Below are 23,393 nucleotides of genomic sequence, written 5' to 3'. Positions count from 1 at the left end.
AGATTGCCTGGAGCGCTGAAAGAGTTAACCAGGAACGCCTCCCCGCTGTGGTTTTGTGGTCGAAACCATGATTGCCAGGAGCAAATTTTTTGTCGTGCACGAGGTGTGTTATTAAAAGTCGAGTTACGCTGCTGGTGAATGAAAAGTTAAAAGCCCTCATTAAGCTCCGGCTGTAAAAGAGGCGGGCTGGGCTATGAGGCTGGGAGACGACCCTAACAGCGGCCGTGGCCCGGATGCATCAGGATCCTGCTCTCGCCCAGGGAGGGCCGGGCTGCCCGGATGGGTGAGGGATCCCGGGTCCACACCAGGGACTGCGCGATCCGTGTTAAGAGTGTGTGACTGGAGCCAAGCTGGTCCTCCAGGGTCCCACACTGAAGAAGAGTAGGAGGGGGAAGGGCAGCAGGCCTACCCACGAACAGGATCCTGGAAGCTCTTTTTCCATTTGGTTAAAACAAAAACAACAGCCAGACGTTTCTAGAGTGTGGATTCCACACTAGACACCCAGTGGAGTGCGTGACAATTACGTTATCTCCTTTAACCCTTCCAACAGCCCCATAAGGGCTGGGAATGAAATTGCCCTTTTGCAGAGGAGATTTAGACTTGCCCAAGATCCCACAGCAGAACTGGGGACCTTAACCGGGTATTAAGTGAAGGCTGGGAGATGTTACCAAATGCCACCCTGCCTCCTGTTCTCATGGGCACTGAAAAGAGACTAGAAAAAGAGATGCCAAACTGTTAACAGCATTTGTCTCTGAGTGGAGGAATGGTGGGTAAATTCTACTCTCTGCTCCCTATTTTTCTGTATGTTCGACATTGTGTGTATTTGCTGTATTTTCCAAACCTATATTACTATGGAAGTGGGAGGAAAGAGAGGGTGTCAATATTTTTTAAGAGTCTATTGATTGGCCTGGAATAGGGTTCTCAAAGTATGGTCCATGGACCATCATCATCATCACCTGGGAACGTGTTAGAAATGCAAATTCTCAGCAAACCCCACCACCAGCACCACCGCTCCCCCATCTACTGAATCAGAAACTCTGGAGGTGGGGCTCAGCAGTATGTGTTTTAATAGGCCCTCCAGGTGATTATGATGCCTGTTCAACTTTAAAAACAATTAGCCTAGGAGACTAAAGGAGTGGGGAATTGGGAGGCAGGAGGCTCCCAGGTCCACCACTGACCTGCAGTATAGCTTCAGAGACAGCAGAATGAGAGCTTTGCCCCAGCATCATAACTGTGTTTGAAGTCCAAGTCCGTTGCGTATGGATTGGGTAACTTTTGGATGAGCTCTAACCTCCTCCAAGCCTCAGTTCGTGTGTGTGTAAAATGGTGAGAATGAAGCCCACCTCACAGGGCATGTCTGAGGATGAAAAGGCATAGGACCTGACCATATTAAATAACTTAGTTTCTTTCTCATCCCTTGCTTTCCCTTCCCTTTCTGGAACTTAGCTTTATATTTGTAAAATAAAGCAAATAATTCTGGCTGACTTCCTCCCTCTCTTTACTCCTTTTACCTCCTTAAATGGTCATAGCAAATGACCTAGTGAAGGTGATGGAGGGAAACTATCTCACCAATATTACATGTTATTTCACTGGGCCTTCCCAGGAAGTCAGCAAGAACTGGGACCTTCTCAAAGGTAGAGATGGTATGTCATTCACCCCTCTGTCCCCAGAGCCTAGTACAGGGCCTGTCACAAAGTAACCCTCAGTGAATGTTGAATGAATCTGTGAGCGAATGAAGGGATGTGGCACCCTGGAATTGGAGGTGGATTTCAACATCCTTCACACCTCAGTTGAGCAACAGAAGTTGGTGGGTGGTAGTGGTGCAGGGAGGACCAAAACCAAAAATTGGACAAAAAACAAAAAGAAGGAGAATATAATATGAAAGAAAAACTCCTATAGAGGGAAGAATTTTTCAAAAGGGAGAAAGTGATTTCCTGATACAATTAGAAAATGGCACATAATTAATTGTGAATTATAACTGTTGGCTGGAGCCTGACCACCCTCAACTTGCTCACCTGGTACCAGATGATGAAGCTGGCTGTGGCTGTGCTTGCCCCTTGTATCTGGGAATCTCCAAACATCAATCGGCATCTGCCTGTTAGGAAGAGAGTCCCATTTTACAGACCAGAGAAAGTGAGGCTGGAGTTGTCATGAAATTTGCTGGAAGTTACCCCACAAGGTCAATATTAATAATAATAGTTCACATAATTATGTGAACATTATCTCATTGCATCTTCCAACAGTAATACCTCACAAAGTTGTTGTGAAAATTAAATAAGACAATGACTATAAATTGTTTAGCCAGCAACATGATATAGGAAACCTTCAGTGATCAGTAACATAATAATTTGGTGAAGTTATAACGGAAGGACAGAAATGTCAAGTTACTTGCCTAAAGTCACCAGGTAGTAAGTAACAGAGCTGGAACTAAAACTGAAACCCAAGTCTGTGTGCCTGTGGGCCCACCCTTATATCATGAGTCCATTCTTTTTCATTCATACTGGAGCCACCACAGATACATGCCCCGGGGTCTGCCATTTTCCCTTGAGGTCCTCAAATGAGCCCCCATCCTATGTGACAAGGCACATTTCACAAACTGTGTCCCAACTCTGGCAGGCTTAAGAACCTTGGAACACCTCTGTCACACCCAGGGAACACCTTGACTGGGGTTGACTGGATGATTCCTGCATGAGCAGTTGCGGTAGAGCCTCCCTGTAGGTAATTAGCAAGTGTGATTGATCACAGCTGATGATGTTGGGTGGCACAAGGCAGGGTTTGGCAAGCTGTTGACTGGGCATATCTGCATGTCAACACCCAGCTCAGGCAGCCCCTGGAATTCTTCCTTGGGCTGGAGGGAAGTGGGACCCAATTCCCTGGAATCTGCCCTTTGCCAGGCTTCTCCGTTGGTGGTGGATTTTCTTTTACATTCTACTAAATTGAAAGCATCCTCTTCTGTCTTTGAGTTATTGAGATGCCTATGAAATAGGGAACTGACCATTGGATAAGAGGCTCAGAGACTTGAGTCCCAATCCTGCTATATGTTGCATGCTCTTAGGCAAGTCACACCTCCCTCTTTGGGACTAGATTTCTAAGGTCTCAGATTCTAAAAGAAGGAAATGGTGCCAAAGGCCTCAACTATTGGCTGAGAAAACATTTACTTAATCTTATTGGGAGTTTTAAGTGGCTCAGCCAGATAGCAGTGGGCATTTTGAGTCAAAAGGGACTCGGATGAAATCCCACTTCATTACTCCAGGCTTCCTCTGTCCTGGTGTCCAGGGTGATGCATGTTGGAGTGACAAGGTTTAGAGGCTCACTGGGTGTGGAGCAACTCGTACCACACCCCTCCTGTCTGTGGGCCCAGAGTAAACTGCTGGAGAAAGGCCCTTCCCACCCTACAGCCCCTGCCCAGGGGGTTGCAAAACGCCATAGGCAAGCCTCGGGAAGTGGACCTCTGAGATCCTTTCTCTTGATCTTGTATCCAACTCTCTCCCAAATGGAGGAGAAGCCAGACAGAGGGGGCTCTGAGGAGCTCGTCTTGTGAAGGTTCTCAATGCTGGGAGTCAGAGACCTTGGTTCTAGGCCTCAGGCAGCAACGTACCAACAGGGTGGCCTTGGGCAAGCCAGTAGCCCAATCTGTGGCTCAGTTTTTCCTGTTATCAAATAGGAATAGTCATATCTTCCCTCCCTACTTTATAGGGACATTGTGGGATTAGAGATGATAACAAATATATGAGAAGACTGTTGAAAAATATAATGCGCTTTGCAAATATGAAGGGTTATCAAAACTCAGTCTTGAGTTTCCTCCTAGGTAGTCTGGTCTTCCTTGAAACAAGGTGACATATACAAAGCACTGGTCACACCTGACACAGTAGGCAGACAAGCTCTGGTAGCTGTCACAGGCTTATGCCTTTGACTTTTCCTTTCACCTGGAATTTCCAAGGTCCTCCCCACCCATCTCTATTCTCACTCTTCCCCACCATCCCTCTTCTCAACTAACATCAGACACTACTCAGAGTTCAGATAGATCAAAAGTTCTCCTGTGTTTTTTCCTCCATAGAGTTCTTCATCTATCTGATAATAGCTGTTTGTTTTTGTGTTCTTGTCTGCCTTGATCTCACTAAAATGCAATCTCTGTAACAGTAGGGACAACCTGTTGTCTTGTTCTCCAAGGATAAGGTCTGTATGGCACATAGAAATTGCCTGATAAATACCTGTCAGAATGATGGATGGATGGGTAGATGGATGGATGCCATTCTGGCTTATTGTTTTTTGTTTTATTTTTTCTTTCTCCTATATCTCTTCTTGGACATTAGTGGTTTGGCAGAAAAGAGTCACCAGGCCAGATCTCAGAAGGCTGAGCTTTGTAACTCACTTAGTGAATCCCCTGGAACAGGTCACCTGTCTCTGCTGCCCTTTTCCTGGTCTGTAAAGTAGAGATAATGACACATCATGTATGTTGGGAGGCTCCATGAGATAATGAATGTGAAAGTTAAGACAACGGGTTATTATGCCATCTCTTATTTTTTACACAGAACCTGATTCTGTGTAATTTATGTGAATGTTAATTTTAGAACTTCGGGCAGAGCCTCCCTTTTACTCTAATTTGGGGGCTCTGAGATGATGATGATGGTAATGATGATGGTGATGATAACTATTATTTACGGAGCTATTATTCTGGCAGGCTCCAGGATAAGCATCTTTCTTACATTAATGTCCTTAATTCCTCTAACAACCCATGAGAAAGTTCTGGTTATTAACTCCATTCTAAAGTAGGCATCCCTGGTGACTCTCCATCACATTACTATACCCTAATGTTCCTCATAGCACTTACCACAAACTAAAATTAACTTATTTATCTACTTGTCTATGGTCTGTCTTCCCCAATCAGACTGATTTCCATGGGAGCAGAGCCTTATCTGTCTTGTTCTTGGCTGATTCTCCAATACCTAGAAGGTACCTGACTGACACTTAGATGACATTTGATAGACTCACTTAACAAATGAGGAAATAGGCTCAGAAGGGTTAAGTGCTTTATCCGAGGATACATAGTTACCTGGATTTGTCAGTCTCCAAACCCATGGGTTGTAACTCTGGTTCTGTTTCCTGCTATGTTACTATAGGTGCCTCTTTGCTGTGCCCTGGTAGAGATCTGATGTTAGAAAAGTTTCCCAGGGCCAAATCCTCTCCCCCTTCCCCTCCTCCCTCACCCCCCTTCACTGACAACTTAGGAGTTCTGAATGAAACAGGGACAGCAGAGAGTTTGTGGATGTCCCAGAAAAGGTGACTTCATAGGGTGGGAGTCCCATGGTTTCCACTCTTCGCTTCCTGGACCCTTTTTCATATTCATCCTGTATAAGCTCCTAGGACAACTCTTCCTTCTCTTTCTCACCCACTGGATCCTAGCACTTATTTTTAAACCTCCAAGAAAGCAAGGAGCTTATAGTTCTTGGATTTCAGGATTTTGCATGTAAATCAGTGCTAACCTTGTCCATAGTTAGGACCTTCTAGAGGCGAAATCCTTAGTCTTGGTACATGAAATTGATTGTCGGCATGAGCAGGAATGGGGACCAAGATGTTAGGACTCCTGGCTTCTGGGCAGAGACCCTTCCAGTCCTTTTCCTTTCCCATTTAGTCCCTTCTGCCTTGTATGGATGGGTGTTTTAGTTTTTTGGCCACTAAAATGAATACTGTACAATAGGTTGACTTAACAACGAGAATTTATTGGCTCACAGTTTCAGAGGCCAAAAGGCTTGCTTCCTCTGAGGCTGGTATCTTCTGGTTGTCTGGCACTTTGGGGTTCCTTGATTCTTCCATCATACGGCAATGCACATGGTCGCATGTTCTCCTTTCTCTTCTGGATGCCATTGAGCAGCTTCTTGCTGCTCCCTGTGGCATCTCTCTTCATTTGACTTTCACTCTGCTCATAAAGGACTCCAATAATACAGATTACAACTCAGCCTGGTTCAGTTGGGCCACACCTTAACTGAAGTAACATCTTGAAGAGTTCTTATTTACAATGGGCCCACCCCCACCAGAATTCAGACCAAGACCAAAAACATGTCCAAACTGGGGTACACAATTCAACCCACTACAGTGGGGAATCCCTTTCTGTCTTGTAGCAGAGAATTGGTTTGATATATTCCAGAAAAGGGGAGTTTCCAAAATAAGAAAGACATCCAGAAAGGAGATTAGCATAAGGGCTAAGAGTTGTATCTTACAGTCTAACAGACCAAGGCCAAGTACTAATTGAGTGGACTTGAGGAGTTGATATCACCTGTTTGAGTTTCAATTGCTCCTTCTATAAAAAGGGATCATAATATCTATCTCTCAGGGCTATTGTGAGAAGTAAATGAGATGATACAAGAAAAATAGTTGGCACCAGTATCTGCCTATGGAAATCATGCTTGATGTATGGTATTAGACTTTGGGATCCCAACAGGATGATTAGAGACCACTGTGGGCCAGAAAACCTCTCAAATGAACAGCAGACATTGTCTGGGCTTTTATTTCTGGTATGACTTCATCCATCATTGTCTTCTAAAATTTTAATTTTTAAATAAGGTAAGATAATGTATAGCTCATTAAAGTTGAAATAATGGCTATTTTACCAGAGTCAGCAAATTGGGCCTCCAGGCCTGGTGTGTTGTCAACTTGCTGCCTAACCATGTGTCACTTTGTGATCCCTCAATATCTAGCTCCAGTCTGGGCACTGGATCACAGTAATGGCTTGCATTAATTAAGTGCTTATTGTGTGCCAGGGCCTGTTCTAAGCACTTAATCCCCACAATAATCCTATGAGGTGGGTGCTTTTATTACACCCATTTTACAAATGATGAGCAGTGCTAAGGACAGGAGGTCTCAGTTCATCAGGAGGTGAGGCTCCACTAGGCCTTTCCCTGCTTGCCCATGCCTCTTTGGTTTGGGAATTTCCTTTGGGTAGGGAGTGGGGGCACCACTTTGGAGTTGCCCAGTTTCTTCCTCTAACTCCAGGCCCACGAGGCAGCTAGGAGAGGCCTCTTCTCACCTCTCTGTCTCGAGGCCCCTAGATTTATAGTAGCAGAAACTCGGGGTATACCTCTCTCTCCACACCTCTTGCAGCAGGAAGGTTTCTGTCATTTCTCGTTCCTGTGTGACAGCTCCTCCTGCCTCCCTCCTAGAGCCCAATGCCCTGGGGGCCAGTGGGAGGGGGGACACTGTGCCCTGGATGATGCCCCTGAGAGAGCCGCTGCCCCCTGCCTGCATAGGTACAGGCCTGGCTGCTGCTCCCTCTCTGGGTCTGAGACTGGGGGCCTGAGCCGCGGGGCAGCTGGGGGGCCACTCTCTGTGACATGATTTGTGAAGGTCCTTGCCCACCCACTGGTCTGCCACAGTGCCTGAAATTCTACCACTAAAGCTTTTCTTCTGTGGTACAGATTGCCCTCCTGCATTCTGGTAAAGCAGCGTGGCTTAGTGGAAAATATGTGGCTTTGGTGCTAGGCAAACCTGGATTTAAATCCACATGTCATGTACTAGCTGGGTGATCGTGGGCATTTTCTTATCCTCTCTGAGTCTCAGTTTCTTCATCTATAAAATGAAGCAAATAATCCTAACCTTGTAGTGTCCTTGAAAGGAAAAGAATGAATGAATGGAGCCTGGTCACATGTAAACTAATAAATGGCAACTGGTAGGGCTCCTGTGCCCTTAACAAAGGTGAGTGAGTCTATCAGGTCCACCTGGAAAGGGAGCTCTTGGGGCCACCAGGAGACCAGTCGGCACCACTTCATTTCTGGAGCTCCCTTTCCACAGCCTGCCAGTTTGTATCTTCTTACCCACCACTGTCCTTCACTTTACTCTTTGCTCTAAAATGAACACAACCAGAACTTTCCCACCTCCGTGCCTTTGATCCTGAATAAGAGCATTTTTTCTTTAGAACAATAATTCTCTAAGTCCCCAGACTAGAACTTAAGCATCACCAGGCAACTTGGTATAAATGCAAATTCTCAGCCACCCTAGACATACTGAATCAGAAACTCTAGGAGTGGGACCCAGCAATCTGTGCTTTAACAACTCCTTAAGGTCATTCTATGCAGCTAAATTTAGAGAACATCGCCATCCTGCCCAAGTTTGAATTTCCATGGGGCCACTCACTAACTGGAACCTTGGGCAACTCCCTTAACTTACATGAGTTTCAATTCCCTTTTCTGTAAAATGGGAATAATAATAATAATACCTTCCTTACATGGTTGTTGTGAGATTTAAAGGAGATAATCCATGAAAAGTGCTGAGCTTGGTATTCAATAAAAATTAGAAATGATTTTTTTATCATCGTTATTCTGTTATGCTCCCATCCCAGTTTCCCCTCCCATTCGAGTGATGTAATTCCTGGTGCTGAGTGTCCCCAATTAATATGCCTGCCCTCTCCAAAGAGCCGTGCCTGATCTCTTTCCTTTGAGTCCCTGTGGCTTGTCTCTTGGGGGCACATGCCTTGTATGTGTCTGAACTTCTCAGAGGCAGTGCCTGGGTCCTGCCCGCCTCTGTGTGCCCTGCAGCATTGAACTCCAGGTCTTGGCACCTGCGCAACTGCTGCAGGCACTCCACAATAAATGTCGAGCTGCAAAGCCATTTCCCAAGACCAGGTTCTGCCTGAGGGCTCCTTCACCCTGCCTCTCTCTCTGCTACTTGCCATGCTTTCTTCCCAACGAGAAAGGATCTCAGTTTTCTGTGTCTTTCGTGGTCTTGAGGACCACCTCAGAAGAAGAACTCATGCTGGGTTATCTGGAAATTTTATTCTTTCATCATTGTCCTTGTCATTCCCCATCCTTGTAACAATTATTCCCCTTGGATAAGTATCTACTATGGAAACATTTCATTGAATCCTCTCTGTAGTCTTGCCAGGTCAGGATTATGGTCTTCATGTTTATGGATGAGGGAATGTTGGCCCTGGTCTACAGCTTCTAAATGGCAACATTTGTACTTGATCTAAACTAGTCTAGCTCCAGAGTCCATGTCTATTCCACTGCCTGAAGCTGCCTAAGGAGGACAGAAAGAGCAGTTTCAAGTTCTCAAAGCTGCAACTCTCTGAATTCCTGGGCATTAGCCTAAAGCTGCCCATTCATGGACTCTCTTCTGGGACAGCCTGGGTTTGACAACCCCCCACCCCCTTACTTGCCTTCTAGCTTCAGGTCTGTGCGACTGCTAAAGAACGACTCAGTTAACTTCCAGAAGTTTCCCTACACTAGTGAGGACGAGGCCTGGAAGACCTACCTGGAAAACCCCTTGACAGCTGCCACAAAGGCCATGATGAGGGTCAATGGTGACGATGACAGCGTTGCGGCCCTGAGCTTCCTCTACGATTACTACATGGTACGTTTGCCACCTCTGGGCATGCAGCCCTCTGACTGTAAGTGTGTCTTTGCTTTCGGGCCTCATTGCTCAGCAGCCCACCATGACAGCCCCAACTCCTCACCATACTCTCTTTCTCACCCCTGAGCCTTTCCACATGCTGATCCCTCTGCCTGACACTTGCCCCTTTCCTACCTCCCTCTGCCTAAAACTTAATCTCAACGTTAGTCTCAAAGTAAATGTCATCCCATTTAATCATTGAGACAGGGAAAAACTTTCATGAGCTCCCATTCTCTGCCTCCTCCATGCACCCTCAACAGCCATCATCATCCTTGACTCTATCCTTAGAAACTTGCCATTTGTGCATTTATTTATCCATTTCACCTGCAAGACTGAGATTCTGGAGGACAGGTTCCATGCCATGTCGTTACTGTGTCCCCAACACCCCATACCACCTAGCACACAGTGCTCAACATGTATTGAAGGAATGGATGACTGCATGACACACCCCCTGCCTCAGCCAAGCATGCTCACCACAGCAATACCCCCCAACCCACTGTCTTCTTTTTGTTCCTGTCCCTGTCACCCATTCCCTGTCACCCATTCCAACCCCACTAACTGGAACTCAGCTTCTGCTCTTTGACCCATTCCCTTCCTTCAGGATCTTTCTTAAAGCCCACCTTCTCTTGTAAAGCATTCTCCCACATCACCTTTCCCTGTCTTTGAGTGTCTTACTGTCCTCCCCACTCCTGCCACCATATATCCATCATAACACTTTTGACAGACCATTATTGTTTTTTTTTTAAGATTTATTTTTTTATTTATCCGCTTCTTACCCTCCCCCCCACCCCTGTTGTTTACAGTTGCTGTCTGCTCTCTGTGTCCATTTACTGTGTCTCCTCTGTGTCTACTCCTCTTCTCTTTAGGAGTTACCAGGAACCAAACCTGGGATCTCCCATGTTGAAAGGTGGCACTCAATCACCTGAGCTACCTCAGCTCCCTGGTTTGTTGTGTCAATCATTATTTTTCCTCTTTGTGTCTCTTTCGTTATATCATCTTGTTGCATCAGCTCACCATGTCTGCCCCGCTGCTCCAGCTGGTCTTTCCAGGAGGTACTGGGAGTTGAACCTGGGACCACCCTATGGTCAGTGGAAGTCCAATCGCTTGCCGTATCTGCTTCCTTTATTGTTCTTTAATTGTCTCCAGGGCCTTGGCTTTGACTCTGGGAGACTGTCAGTTCCTGAGAACAGGAATTGGGCCTTCCTATGTCTGAGGAGTGAAACTTAAGCCAGTCAGTGATCATAAATACATAACAAATACATATTCTACTGCCACAACCCTCCACCTCTAGTGCCCATGCCAGACATTGCTAATGGATCACAGTCTGCATTCCACCATGAATCTTTTTTAACCCAGCGCTCTAGGTGACCCCTACCCAAGTATTTGAATTGTCACAAGACAGCAAACTTAGTTTAATTGCCACCCTGGGCTAGGTAATTGCTCTAAGAGACTTTCCCAGATTTAGGGGGACATTGTTGAACTTGAACTTAAAGATTTATAGCCACCTTGCAAATAAGTCCCCAAACCTACCATCCCAAGAAGTATTTATTCCCTCCTGCCACAAGGAAGAAGGCAAATTATCTGTGTGAAATGTAGAAGCTAAGGTGGGGAAGTGGTCCCAGATGGAATAAGGTCCCAAACTATCTTTCTGGCTTTCCTTCTCATCCTAGAGTATGGGGTCACTCCATCCAACCTCCTCCCCAGCAGACTGACCTTCCTTATAGCATTTGGCCCAGGTTGGTGGGAAAGGAATTTGAACTGGCCCCCTCAGCTTGGGGCCATGGTGAAAGCCAGAATTCTGGGTTTAGGCTTAAGTCTCAGCCTTGGATTTACAATGAGTCTGGACCATAAAATTAAGTCCAGGACCATCTTTCCAGGCCAAGAGGCCATTCCCAGGGCCTGGATGGTGAGGACAGGCTCTGAAGGTGACACCTGCAGTGGTGTCAGTAATTTATGGCATCCTAGTGAGATGTGCACCTGCCCTTGCCTCTCACAACAGACACCCCGACGACACCCTGGTTTCAGAGGCAGCCCTGTGGATGGTAAGGACATGGGCTGATGGTGTGGAGAAAGCACCGAGTGGGAGTTTTAGACCTAATCCTGCCACAAACGGCAGTGTGGCTCTGGAGAATATAGTCCCAAAGGCAACCATTTCCTCTTTCTTTAGTGAACGCTGGGCACTGTGCCAGGTGCCTTCCCTCATTCTCTCCCATGGGGTGTGATTAAGAGCCCAGGCTTTAGAGTCACTGGGCTGGGTTGGAGTCCTGATTCAGGCTTTATTAGCCAGAGGGTCATATGACTTAGATGCTCTAAGATATAACAATATTATAATTATAGCCATGAAAAATGGCCCTTACGTGGAACTCCCTGGGTGCCAGTCGCTGTTCTAAGTATTCACAACAACCCCTGACATTGGTATTGTTATTATTATTACTGTTCATATAGATGAGGCCAATGAGGTACAGACACGTTAAAGGTCTTACCCGAGATCACACAGCCACTACACGGCAGATCTAGGAAAGGAGACCAAGAAATCTGCATTCAGAGTCCAAGCTTCTAACAAGAAAATAGAGCTCCTCTGAGCCTCAGTGTCCTCATTCACATAATAGGGATAACATGAGTAGACATCTCAAAGTGGTTGTAAGGAGTAAATAAAGAAACACATAGAAGGTGTTTAGCACAGGCCTAGGACCTAGAAAGACTTTATTATAAAAGAGTCAGGGTTATTTTTATTAATAAATCTTCACAATCCTTTGAAGTAGGTGTTGTAATCCACCGCTTGTCATATGAAAAAACTGAGGCTCAGAGAGATGCAGTCGTTTTTCCAAAGTCACACAGCACTTTTAAGTGTCAAAGCTGGGACTTAAACCAAGCCCATCTGACTCCAAATTCCATGCTTCTAATTGCTAAACTTGAGGTACTTCTTCTTACTCTGGCCTTTTCATTTCCCTGATTTGGGGCTCAGACTAGGTGATAAGTGGAGCACCTGCCAACTCCAAGGACTTGCAGGTTTTCCCTCGTTGTGCCTGGTTGAGGCCACAATGGGGGTGTGGGGGTGAGGGGCAGTGTTTGAAGCTCCCAACAGCCAGGTCTTAGCCAAGGGCTATGCATAAATCCTTCCCTCCTTCCTCTTTCCTCAGGGCCCCAAGGAGAAGCGGATACTGTCATCCAGTACTGGGGGCCGGAATGACCAAGGAAAGAGGTGAGGCTTGCCAGTGCCACCATCTCCGCCTCTGTGCCCTCCCCACCTCCAAACTTAGCCACTTGGCACGGGAGGCACCGTGCTTAGGGTGATATTTCAGGGGCCACAAAAATATTTTCATTTATTTTAAAATCAGAAGCAAAAATGAATTCAGTCCCGCTTGGATTATATTTGTCTTTATCCCAGCGTAATTTAAAAAAATTTTATGGAGGAAGGGGCCCATGAAGGCAAAGGTGCCTGGGACCCACAAAAGTCATAATGTGACCCTGCTGCAACACACACACACACACACACACACTGAATTTACTGAAAACAAACTTCAAAAAGCCATAATGGTGGAAAAGCCCAGAGGCAGGCTTTCTGTCCCAGCTCCAAAGCCCTCCTCCCTGCAGCCTCCCATGTGGAGGGGGACCGGGCTGGGGGAGGGGTCCCAGGTTCCAGTACTTCCCCCTTGCTCGTGTGGGCCTCTGCCTGGCATCAGTGCCCTGGGGCACTGGTGTTCTTTTCCTAATAGAAAGCAGCCCAGGCCAGGCTCGTGGCCAGATGGGCACTGGAAGGACCCTGCCCCTCTTTTCCAGCCAGTCAGGTGACCTCTCAGAAATGAGTGCAAAGGGCTTCTGCTTGGAAACCTGGGCTCCTCGCTGCCTGCCGGAAAATCCAAACCCCTTAGGCTGGCATTGCCGGCTCGTCACATAACGCGGTGTGAGAGTGTGGCTGGCTCAGTGCCCTCCACTTCTGGGAACAGTGGGTTTGGGTGCCTGGGGTCCTTTCTCAAAATTAATTTTTAAACATGTTATCAGCCTTTCTGATTACAAAAGCAATGCTTCTTTGTTGTAAAGTGTTCAAACTTTGTAGAAATGTAAAACAGTGAAAGTTTCCTGTGATCCTTCTCCCCTGCCCCCCTTAACAGTTTGGGGTGCACCCTTCCAGACCTTTTTTTCTCGACATAGTTTAACTGGACTCACAGATACACATGAGCCTGACCCCATGGGATTACTCAGTACCATTGTTTTGAAGTGGGGACATTTGGACACAGGGACTTTTTTACTTTGCCTAAGAATGAAATGATTTGACTTGCAGTTTTAAGAAGTACTAAGAACTGTAATAGGTAAAGCAACTTCTCCCCCTCAGCCCTGAGCCCCTCCCTGGTTCCATCCTTGACACCCTCATCCCCGCTCACCCCGGTGACAGATTGGCCTGCCACGGTGTCCTCTTCATGGATATTGGGAGGGCCTGCACATCACACTGGGTTAGAGAAGGGCAGCGGGAGGAAGGTGCACTCAGCCCTTGCCCCCTCTCCCCAGGTACTACCACGGCATGGAATATGAGACGGATCTCGCTCCCCTTGAAAGCCCCACGCACCTCATGAAATTCCTGACAGAGAACGTGTCTGGAACCCCAGAGTACCCAGATCTGCTCAAGAAGAACAACCTGATGAGCTTGGAGGGTGCCGTGCCCTCCCCTGGCAAGGCAGCTCCCCTGTCTGCAGGCCCCAGCAAGCTGGAAGCTGGCTCTGTGGACAGCTTCCTGCTGCCCACCAGCGATGTGTATGATAACGGCTCCCTCACCTCCTTGTTTGAGAGCATTCACGGGGCGCCACCCACACAGCGCTGGCAGCCAGACAGCACCTTCAAAGATGACCCGCATGAGGTGAAAGCCCACCCCTCTACCCTCACGGCATCCCTGGTTGTGCGCATGTACAGAAAGAGAGAGGACATTGAGGAGGTCAGAATTTTGGAATCCATGGGAGAAAGATTCCTAGAGCTGAGGCAGGGATGCCATTGACAATTGTCCAGGTTGTACACTGCACAACCTATGTAGCTGTATGTAGCATTCCTGAGTTGAGGCCCCAGCAACCTAAACATGGCCATTTATTCTCTTGGATTGTGTTTCTCTGCAGTCGCTGCTCTTCCCAGATATCCTGAAAACATCCCCGGAACCCCCATGTCCAGAGGACTATCCTAGCCCCAAGAGGTAACTTGGCCCCTCTGGACCCCTGACCGCCCTGGGCAGTGGGCGGGGGGCTGCAGACAGAGCCCCACACTGTTCTTAGAGTATAGCATAATCAATGAAAAGAAAGAAAGGAGAAAAGACAGATAAAAGGAGAGAATGATTTCCACATCCCTTGCGATGGGGAGCACAGAGCTCAGTGCCACATTAGAAAATTGGGATTCTATTGCCCTTAGTCTCCCCTATGGCTTTGCCCCACTTAGGGGTTTCTCTGGTCTCTTTTGGACCCTGGTTATTCAGCAATGGATCATATCTCAACAAAGCCATTTAAACAAAACCTCAAAATGTGGAACCTGAGGCCCAGGGAAGTAAGGTCACATGGCAAGTCCATAACAGAACTTCAGGCCATCCCACTGCCCTCTGGGACACTCCCTCCTGGGAGCACAGCCTCACTGCTCTCTCCCTCCTCTTCGCAGTGACTTTGAGTATACCCTGGGCTCCCCCAAAGCCATCCACATCAAGTCAGGCGAATCGCCCATGGCCTACCTCAACAAGGGCCAGTTCTACCCCGTCACCCTGCGGACCCCAGCAGGAAGCAAAGGCCTTGCCTTGTCATCCAACAAAGTTAAGGTGCGTTGGCCCTGAAGCAACCTGGGAAGGGAGGAGAGTGGGGCGAGATACACCTGCTGGTTGGGGCAGCCAGGGACCCCAGGGTGAGAGTGCTGTTGGATAGAGATGTCTATTGCCATGAGGCGGGGAAAAACTGAGGCAACAAGGCAGAGTCACTGCACCTAGGATCTGGGAAGGGACTGGGGCTTCCCAGGACTCTCCCAAGCCTGGGGGTGACAGTGGCCTGCTCTCTTTGCAGAGCGTAGTGATGGTTGTCTTCGACAATGAGAAGGTCCCAGTGGAGCAGCTGCGGTTCTGGAAGCACTGGCATTCACGGCAGCCCACAGCCAAGCAGCGGGTCATCGATGTAGGTGAGCGTCTGCCGAGTTCTCCATCCCAGTCTGCAAGACCCTCAGGGGGAGGGGGAGACTGGATGAGAACCAGGGCCTGCTCCCAGCCCTGCCCTCTCCTCACTGTGGGACCCTGGGCATGTCACTTCCCCTTTCTGGGCCTTGGTTTCCCCCATAGGGCACTTGGATTAAATAATTCCCTTGGGCCCTTCTTGACTCATTTCAGGCCTGCCCTCTCCCTCCTTCATAGCAAAGCAGTGTTAAAACCTTCATGTGCTCTGGGATCTGAGTCAAATCCTGACTTTGCCATTTTCTAGCCATGTGACCTTGAGCAATGTATTTAATCTCACTATGCCTGACTTTCCTCATCTGTAGGATGGGTTGTTATGAGAACTGTCAGGTGGTATGTGTACAGTGCTCAGAGCAGGCCTGCACATGGTGTTAGTGTTAATACTACCTCATGGGAGTGGTGAGCAATGAATGGGGTGAAAGCCCTTTAAAGGAAGGAAAACGGCTTTGAAAAGTACAAACACCCTTGTCTTTAATTCACTGTGAAACAAGGTGGGAATAATAATAACTACTTGCTAATCCATGTGTTTGAGAGTTATTTTTATTATTAGAGCAGCTACATCTATGAGGGCTTGCTCTGTGCTGGGCACTGTGCTAAGTACTTTGCACACAATAAACTCATTTGTCTTCAGAGCAACCCAATGGGGAAGGTATTATGATCACCCTGACCTTTCTGAGACATAATAACCTACCTGGAATCCCGTGGCTAGCGGCAGGCTGGGTGTGCTGTCACCTGCTCTGTAGGCATCTGGGATCCCTCACACAGGATGAGGGGCGTTAGTATAAACCCTTTCCTCTCCCTCTGTCACACACTCGCATACCAATCTGGCCACCTTCTCGCTGGCCCTTCTACCCCTGCCCCCTGGGGCTCTTCTGATCTCCCCAGCACTTAGTTCTGATTCCAGCCGCCTGCCCAGACCCTGTCTCCAGGTCAAACCCTGGCATTTGCAGGAATTTGCATCTGTTGACGGGAAGCAGCAGCCTCTTTTCAGTGTTGCTTTGGGATAAACAGGGCCCTGGGGACCCCAGCTGTATCCTATAAATAGGCCCCTGGGATGCTGGCCTGCCTGTCCCCATCAGGAGGTTTGGTTGATTGAAACTCAAATGCTTAAGATAACAGTCCAGGCAGCAGGTGATCTGAAGGAGCTCTGTCAGCAGGCAGCGGGGAGGGGGAGGGCTTCTCTGAGTACCACTCTGGCCCTGTCTCAGGGCCCTGAGAAGGTAGGAGGCACAGTCTCTCCTTGGCTCTCCTGGTTTTGGCTCCATCACTCTTTTCTCGGCTGTGTGACCTGTGTTAATTCCCTTCCCTGAGCCTCAATTTCTTCAACTGTCAGATGGAACGAGGGCCAGTTGCCCTGCCTGCATCACAGTGATGATTTCTGCCTCAGGGCCATGTATACTGTGGAAACTGTCTTATATGAGAGGCCAGATAGCAGAATGGTGAGGGGCAGGGCTCAGCAGCCAGACAGACCTGGGCTCCAGTCCTTCTTCTGAATCTTACTAGCTGTGTGACCTTGGGCGAGCATCCAAACCTCTCTGAACCTCATTTTCCTCATGTTTTAAGCTGAATATTCATAGAGTAGTTTTAAGAATTAACTGAGGGCTTGCCATAATATAAATGTCCATTAACTGGTAGTTGCTAGTACTATTACTGGTACTACTACTTTTACTATCACTGCTGCTATTACTACTACTCTTCACAGTTCCAGTGAAAAGTACAACATCTACCCAAAAATGACGAGCACCCTGGACTAGTCCACAAAACCAGGGATTCCTTCTGGGGCTTTGGGCAAATCTGCTTCCCAGGCTGGCCCTGTAGCCCAGGGTGCGATAATCTGGCTTCCTTCCTGGATTGAAGCTTGGTTCTTGGAGGAGAGGAGGTGTACCCCTACCAGCAGTGAGGCCCAGTTTCTAAGTGTCTTCTCCAGTGTGTCCCCAGATCCTTTCCCTCCTGACTCTCCTTCTGTCTCCTGGGGTTTCAGCTGACTGCAAGGAAAACTTCAACACTGTGCAGCACATCGAGGAGGTGGCATATAATGCACTGTCCTTTGTGTGGAACGTCAACGAGGAGGCCAAGGTCAGTGGGGGTGGGGGGCACTGAGATGGGGGCTGGGCTGCTGGGAGGTCCCCATCCTGGGGAAGCACTTGTCTGCATGTAGGATTGTGGTAGTTGCTCTGATGAGGGCACCAGTGAGGAGACAGGATAGAGAGTGGTGCAGAAGCACCATCTCTGGGCTCAGGCAGGCTGGATTTGCATGCCGGCTCTTCCACTTAGCAGCTGGGTGACCTTGGACTGGAGACTTTGTCTCCTGGAGCCTCAGTTTTCTTGCTGTAAAATAGGAGTTAATCATAGCATCACCTGATGGGTTGTCTTGAGGATTGGGAGAGACAGGTAAAAGGTAAAGCACAGGCCTGGCACATGAGTGGTGAGTGGTGGCTATCGCTATTAACCCAGTCCTCCCATTTCCCAGATGGGAAAACTGAACCTTGTGCATGGTGACTTGGCAAGTTAGAGGCAGGACAGCTGAGGACGTCCAGGTTTCCTGACTTCCGGGCCAGTACAGTGTTGAAGGAGAAAATCTTTGGTGTCCGGTAGATGAGGGCTCAAATCCCAGTTACCTCACCTCTCTGAGCCAGTAAGATGGGAACAACAATCTCCCTTCTAGCATTGTGGTGAAGCTCCCACAAGATCACGCATGTTGAAGAGGCTGACGCAGTGATGGAACCGTTGTAGAGGCCTGAGAAACGGGAGCCTCTGGTGTTTTTTTATACCAGTGTTGAAGTGATTATGACTCTTCCCAGCCCTAGTTAGTGCTTGAGCCCAGCCGTGAACTTGCCATGTACTTGTGTGCCTCTCTGTTACTTGTTTCGCAAGATGGGATATTTATTTTAGGCATCCTGGAAGGGGCATGAGTCTCAGAGTTGGGGGCTGGGTGACCTTGTGTCCGTCCCTTCTCCCCCCCCCCCCCCCCCCCCCCCCCCCCGGGCCAGGCTTTCCTGGTCAGAGGAGGCTGGGTGCAGCTCATCTCAAGGACATCCCTGACCTGGACAGGCTGGGGAGCTAATCCCTGCCTCCCTGCCTGTCTCATGGGGCAGCCCAGGCTGCCTGAAGAAAACGGAGGTAAAGGAGCTCCGAAAACACAAAGAGAGGCACAAAGGCGAGGGATTATTATTATTCAAACAGATGCCAGGGGCTGGAGGAGGGGCTGGGGCCTCCCTCCAGTTCAGGGAGGGGTAGCTGGGGAGTTTCGTGGGAAGGGAGCCTTGGGTTTCGGTTGGGATTTTCTCATAGCCACTTAAGCCCCCAGGCTTGGGTCTTTCTCAGGTGTGAGCTGGGAGGGGGCTGCGTCGGGGCTGAGCTGGTGGAGGGGGAGGTATGTCCGGCATGCGCCCAGGGTACTGGCCCCCAGCACAGGGGCAGGAAGGGGGGCTGCTCAGGCACGGCACCCTACCCCCACTGTTCAGGTCAGGGCCATTTGGAAATGTGCCGAGGGAAATGCCCCAAAGCAGGGGCCCAGCCTCGGATGGGGTCTGGCCCTGGAGCCCCATGGAGGGTGTCAGCAGGTAGACAATCAGTAGGTGGCCTTGCCAGGGGATGCCCAGTTGACCCCAGGCTCCCTTCAGTCAGGCGCAGGGTTCTGGTGTGTCTTCCAGCTCAGCTGCCCCACTAACAAACAGCAACAGTGACAGCAGGCCAAGCAGTCACTACCTGCCAGGCACACCAGGTGCGCTGCACTCCTCTCACCATGAGGCAGGTTTAATTACCCCCATTTTGCAGATAAAGAAACCGAGGCTCAGGGGGGTGGAGGGATTTGTCCAAAGCCACATGACTGGTGAAAGGCAGAGCCCAGCTTTCTACCGTAGGTCTGGGTGGACCCAAATCTGGCTAATTCTGTTACGCAACCCTACCTGACTCCTAGTAGCAGCGTCAGTAAGTCCTGCTCAGAGCCTCTGTTTGCTTGTCTGTAGAAAGGAAGTGACTAGAATGGGCAGGGGTGGGGCCAAATGAGTTGACAGATGTGAACCCTCTTGCTAAAGGGTCCAGTGGTGCCTGGAGCTGGTGGTGGGGGTAGGAAGGGGGTGTGTCTCATCCTCTGTGTCTCTGGGCCCACAGGAAAGGGGATTCCTAAGCTGGAAAGGGGCGGGGGGGCCTTGGCCCTTCTCTACTTTCATGTTTTGAAACACAGAAAAATGAGGCTCTGGATTTGAAACCCTTAACGCCCTTCCCAGGACCTTGACTGATTGGACTGCCCTTGGCAATCTAGCAGGAAGCTATATCAGCCAGGGTTTGAGCCAGTGCTTTGAGTCTGGGTTCAAACCCTGGCTCTACCACTCATTTCCTGTGTCACCTTGGAAAAGTTGCCCACCTCTCTGAGCATCAGTTTCCCCACCTCTGAAAGAGGGGTGTGATGTTTGCCTTTTGGGTGCTTTGTGGGGCATAAAGGCACAAACCAGGCACACCCAGTAAACTCCAAAAGTGGGGGTTCTGGTGGCAGAGATGGGACAGTGCCAGGCCGAGATTCTGCAGTGATGGGTCTGGTATCCTGGCCAGGTCACTTACTGGCTCCCCCTTCCATCCCCAGGTATTCATCGGTGTCAACTGCCTCAGCACAGACTTCTCCTCGCAAAAGGGGGTGAAGGGTGTCCCCCTAAACCTGCAGATCGACACATATGATTGCGGCTCGGGTGCTGAGCACCTAGTACACCGTGCTGTCTGCCAGATCAAGATCTTCTGTGACAAGGTTGCTGGATGGCTAGCAGGATGGGGCAGATGGGCAGGCTGTGGCGGGGGGGGGGGGGGGTCCACTGGGACCAGGGGAGGGAGAAGGGCAGGCCTGCCTCCTGCATCCTCCCAAGCTGCTCTGTTTCTCTCTCTCTCTCTTTCTCTCTCTCTCTCTCTATCTCGTAATGTGTCTCTCTGTCTCTCTCCTTGTCTTTGTCTCTTTCAGGGTCTCTTTAGATCTCTCTCTGTGTCTCTCTTTTTCTGTCTTACTTTATCTCATTCTTCTTATCTCTCTGATTCTCTCCATTTCTCTTTACCTTTTTGTCTCTCTCTCATTCCACAGCTCTCTGTCTCTCTCAGTCTCTTCTTTTTCGGTCTTTCTGTTTCTCTCTCTGTCTGTCTCTCTCACGACTTGTGCTGAGCTGAGTCAGACCCAGCCAGGCCAGGATGGGCTGGGCCAGGCCAAGCGCTGGTACCTTCCTATTTCCTTGTCTTGTTCTGGAAGGAAAGTGGCACCCGCTGACTGGCCCACATTTAAGATGCAAAGCAGCAGTTATGAAAGCAACCGGCCCCTCCCGAGGCCCTTGATGACCCTGTTTTCCCCTGCAGGGAGCTGAGAGGAAGATGCGGGATGACGAGCGGAAGCAGTTCCGAAGGAAGTCCAAGTGCCCGGATTCCAGTAACAGCGGTCAGTGGGCTCGGGCGGGGTCTGGATGGCGGGCCGGGTGGCGGCGAAGCGAATGGGGAGACTGGCAGCTGCGAGGGGCGTGAATGGAGGGACTTCATGGCACAACGGCTTCCTCCTCCCAGCAGGCATGAAGGGCTGCTTGCTGGCCGGCTTCCGCGGCAACGAGACCACCTACCTGCGGCCTGAGGCTGACCTGGAGACCCCACCGGTGCTGTTCATCCCCAATGTGCACTTCTCCAGCCTGCAGCGCCCTGGAGGGGTGAGGACCACGGAATGGCTTTATCGCATCCCAAGGATTGAAAACCTGTCTAGATGGTCCTATAACTTCAGTGACCTATGCTGTGGGAGAGAAGCAAGTTAATGTAAAAATGGACTTTAAAACCATTGACGTGCTCATCCAGGGGCATGCACAGATATTTCAGCTCCAGATTTGATTGCTGCCACATCATAACTGGGGGGGATAATAATCATAGCAGCCAACGCTTGCAAGTATTCACTATGTTCTCAGGGCTTTCCATGTATTATCTCCTTTAAACCTCACTACATTCCTGAAATGTAGATAATATTATTCTCCCTGAATTAGTGGGGCACAGAGAGGTTTACAAAATCTTCCAAAATTACACAGCTGATAAGTGGCAGAGCAAGGATTTGGACCCTGGAAGCCTAGCTTCAGACAACACACTCTTTACACAAGCTGCACCACCTCTCAGCCCGAGGGGCCATTTCCCGAGCATCCCTGCCGCTTGGGAGTGCTCTGGGCTGAGCCCTCTGCTGCATTCCGTCCTTCAAGGTCAAAACTGTTGAAGGCCCCATTTTTCAGACAAGGTCACACAACAGAGTCAATGGCAGAGTCAAGATTCCAGAGCCTAATTCCAGAACTGTCCATATTGAACAATTTGACCCATTTCCTTCCATTGGGGTTACAGCTCACCACTGTTTAGGTGGGGATGTTTGCAGAAATGGTCCTTTGTGTACAAGATGTGATTAGCATATTGATTTAGAACATAAGTAGATTATGGAGCCAACACCAGAACCCTGCTGTAGCCCTTGGCCCACTTGTGAAGCACTTTCTATGTCCACCATCCTCTCTTCTCTGCCCTGAAAGCACTACAGCTAGGACTCATTGACTCTGCCACGCTTTTTTAGCACCTCCTGTGCTGGATGGTTCCTTTTAACTCAAGATTTCAGCTCCCTTAAGGGGACTTGTCTAAGCAGAATGGGTTAGAAAGGCAGTGGAACCACTTCCTCCCTGCTTTCCCCCAAAGAATGACCCTCTCTGGAAGCCCCCACCATCTGAGGGCTCCTCTCAAGTTCCTGGATGTAATGGGAAATGTTTTTCTTTTCATTGCAGGCAGTCCCCTCAGCAGGGCACAGCAGCTCTAACAGGTATGGAAAGCAGCAGCCAAGGCTCTCACTTGCCTGCCTGACCCCTCTCTGCTGCCATCTCAGCCTGCCTTTCTTTCCTACTACCCTCCTAGGCAGGGGCTGAGGCCAGGAGAAGAAGCTGAGAAACTCTGTCCCCAACCCCCAGTCTAGATCCATGCTCCTTTCTCACTGAAACTGGCTGGGTTTTTATGAGTTTGTTTTATGCGAAAAGTTGGCAAATCTCTGGCTAGACATCGCTTGTAAAAAGGAAGAGTAAAAGCCTCTGCGGTGCTGGTGCAGATTCAGAGGGTGAGGAGAGGAAGCTGTGCTGAGGGACTTGGAAGACTGAAGCTCCCTCCCCTGCCCCTGACACAAATCCCCCAGACTTCAGGAGCCCTTAGGAGTGACCAGTGCCCCTCAGCCCTCTGGCTAGGGAGGGCCTCCACTCCCTCCCTTCTGTTGGCTACAGCTTTTGTGACTGCAAGCCATCCTTTGCCTCTCTGAGCCTCTGCCTACAAGTCTGTCATATAAGGACCGTAACTTTATGTGGATGAGCAGATGTGAAAGGGTGGATATATATGTGGGATCTTAGTAAATGAAAGCACATTATGAAGATCACTTATTGCTGTTATCAATTTCTACCCTATAAACAAGCTGTACTTTTCAAAAGGTGCTTTCATGCCAAGTTATGTCACTCATCACCTCTCAACAGCTCTGGCAAATTAGGCAAGCAGGAGTTATTGCTCCACTATATGAATGACGAAACTGAGGCTCAGAGAGGTGAAGTGACTTGCCCAAGGTCACACAGCTATTAAGTAGCAGAGGCAGGATTGGAACCGAACCGAAGCCTGTCTTCCTCCAAAACTTGTGTCCTTCCTCCTGCTCATCTCACACCTTGCCTGGTCCCTTTCAAAATGGATAATGTTGATGATAAGAGTAGTCCACATTCCAAAAGGCTCTACTGTCACGTACGTTCTAAGAGTGGTGTGCATTATCTCCCTTAGCCTCACAAGGACTTTATGCGGCATAGACGGGGACCCTGGGAGGTTGAGAAAC

At 49.0% G+C, this 23,393-nt stretch overlaps 1 protein-coding gene across 1 annotated transcript in view; it reads left to right on the top strand.

The window, feature by feature from the left end:
* The window catches only part of GRHL3 (grainyhead like transcription factor 3), a 35,900-nt gene that overhangs the window by 3,105 nt on the left and 9,402 nt on the right, over positions 1-23,393 (top strand). Inside the window, exons 2-12 of the mRNA XM_004465390.5 lie at positions 9,156-9,342; positions 12,522-12,583; positions 13,888-14,233; positions 14,484-14,557; positions 15,010-15,163; positions 15,402-15,513; positions 17,544-17,638; positions 20,145-20,303; positions 20,894-20,972; positions 21,098-21,231; positions 22,324-22,358. Of these exons, the coding sequence (XP_004465447.4) occupies positions 9,156-9,342; positions 12,522-12,583; positions 13,888-14,233; positions 14,484-14,557; positions 15,010-15,163; positions 15,402-15,513; positions 17,544-17,638; positions 20,145-20,303; positions 20,894-20,972; positions 21,098-21,231; positions 22,324-22,358 (1,437 nt within the window). The remainder of the gene's footprint in view (positions 1-9,155; positions 9,343-12,521; positions 12,584-13,887; positions 14,234-14,483; positions 14,558-15,009; positions 15,164-15,401; positions 15,514-17,543; positions 17,639-20,144; positions 20,304-20,893; positions 20,973-21,097; positions 21,232-22,323; positions 22,359-23,393) is intronic.

The sequence above is a fragment of the Dasypus novemcinctus genome, chromosome 9, assembly GCF_030445035.2.
Source record: "Dasypus novemcinctus isolate mDasNov1 chromosome 9, mDasNov1.1.hap2, whole genome shotgun sequence".
NCBI lineage: Eukaryota > Metazoa > Chordata > Mammalia > Cingulata > Dasypodidae > Dasypus > Dasypus novemcinctus.
Note: the sequence above shows the minus strand (reverse complement) of the source record. Positions and strands in the feature narration are given on the sequence as shown.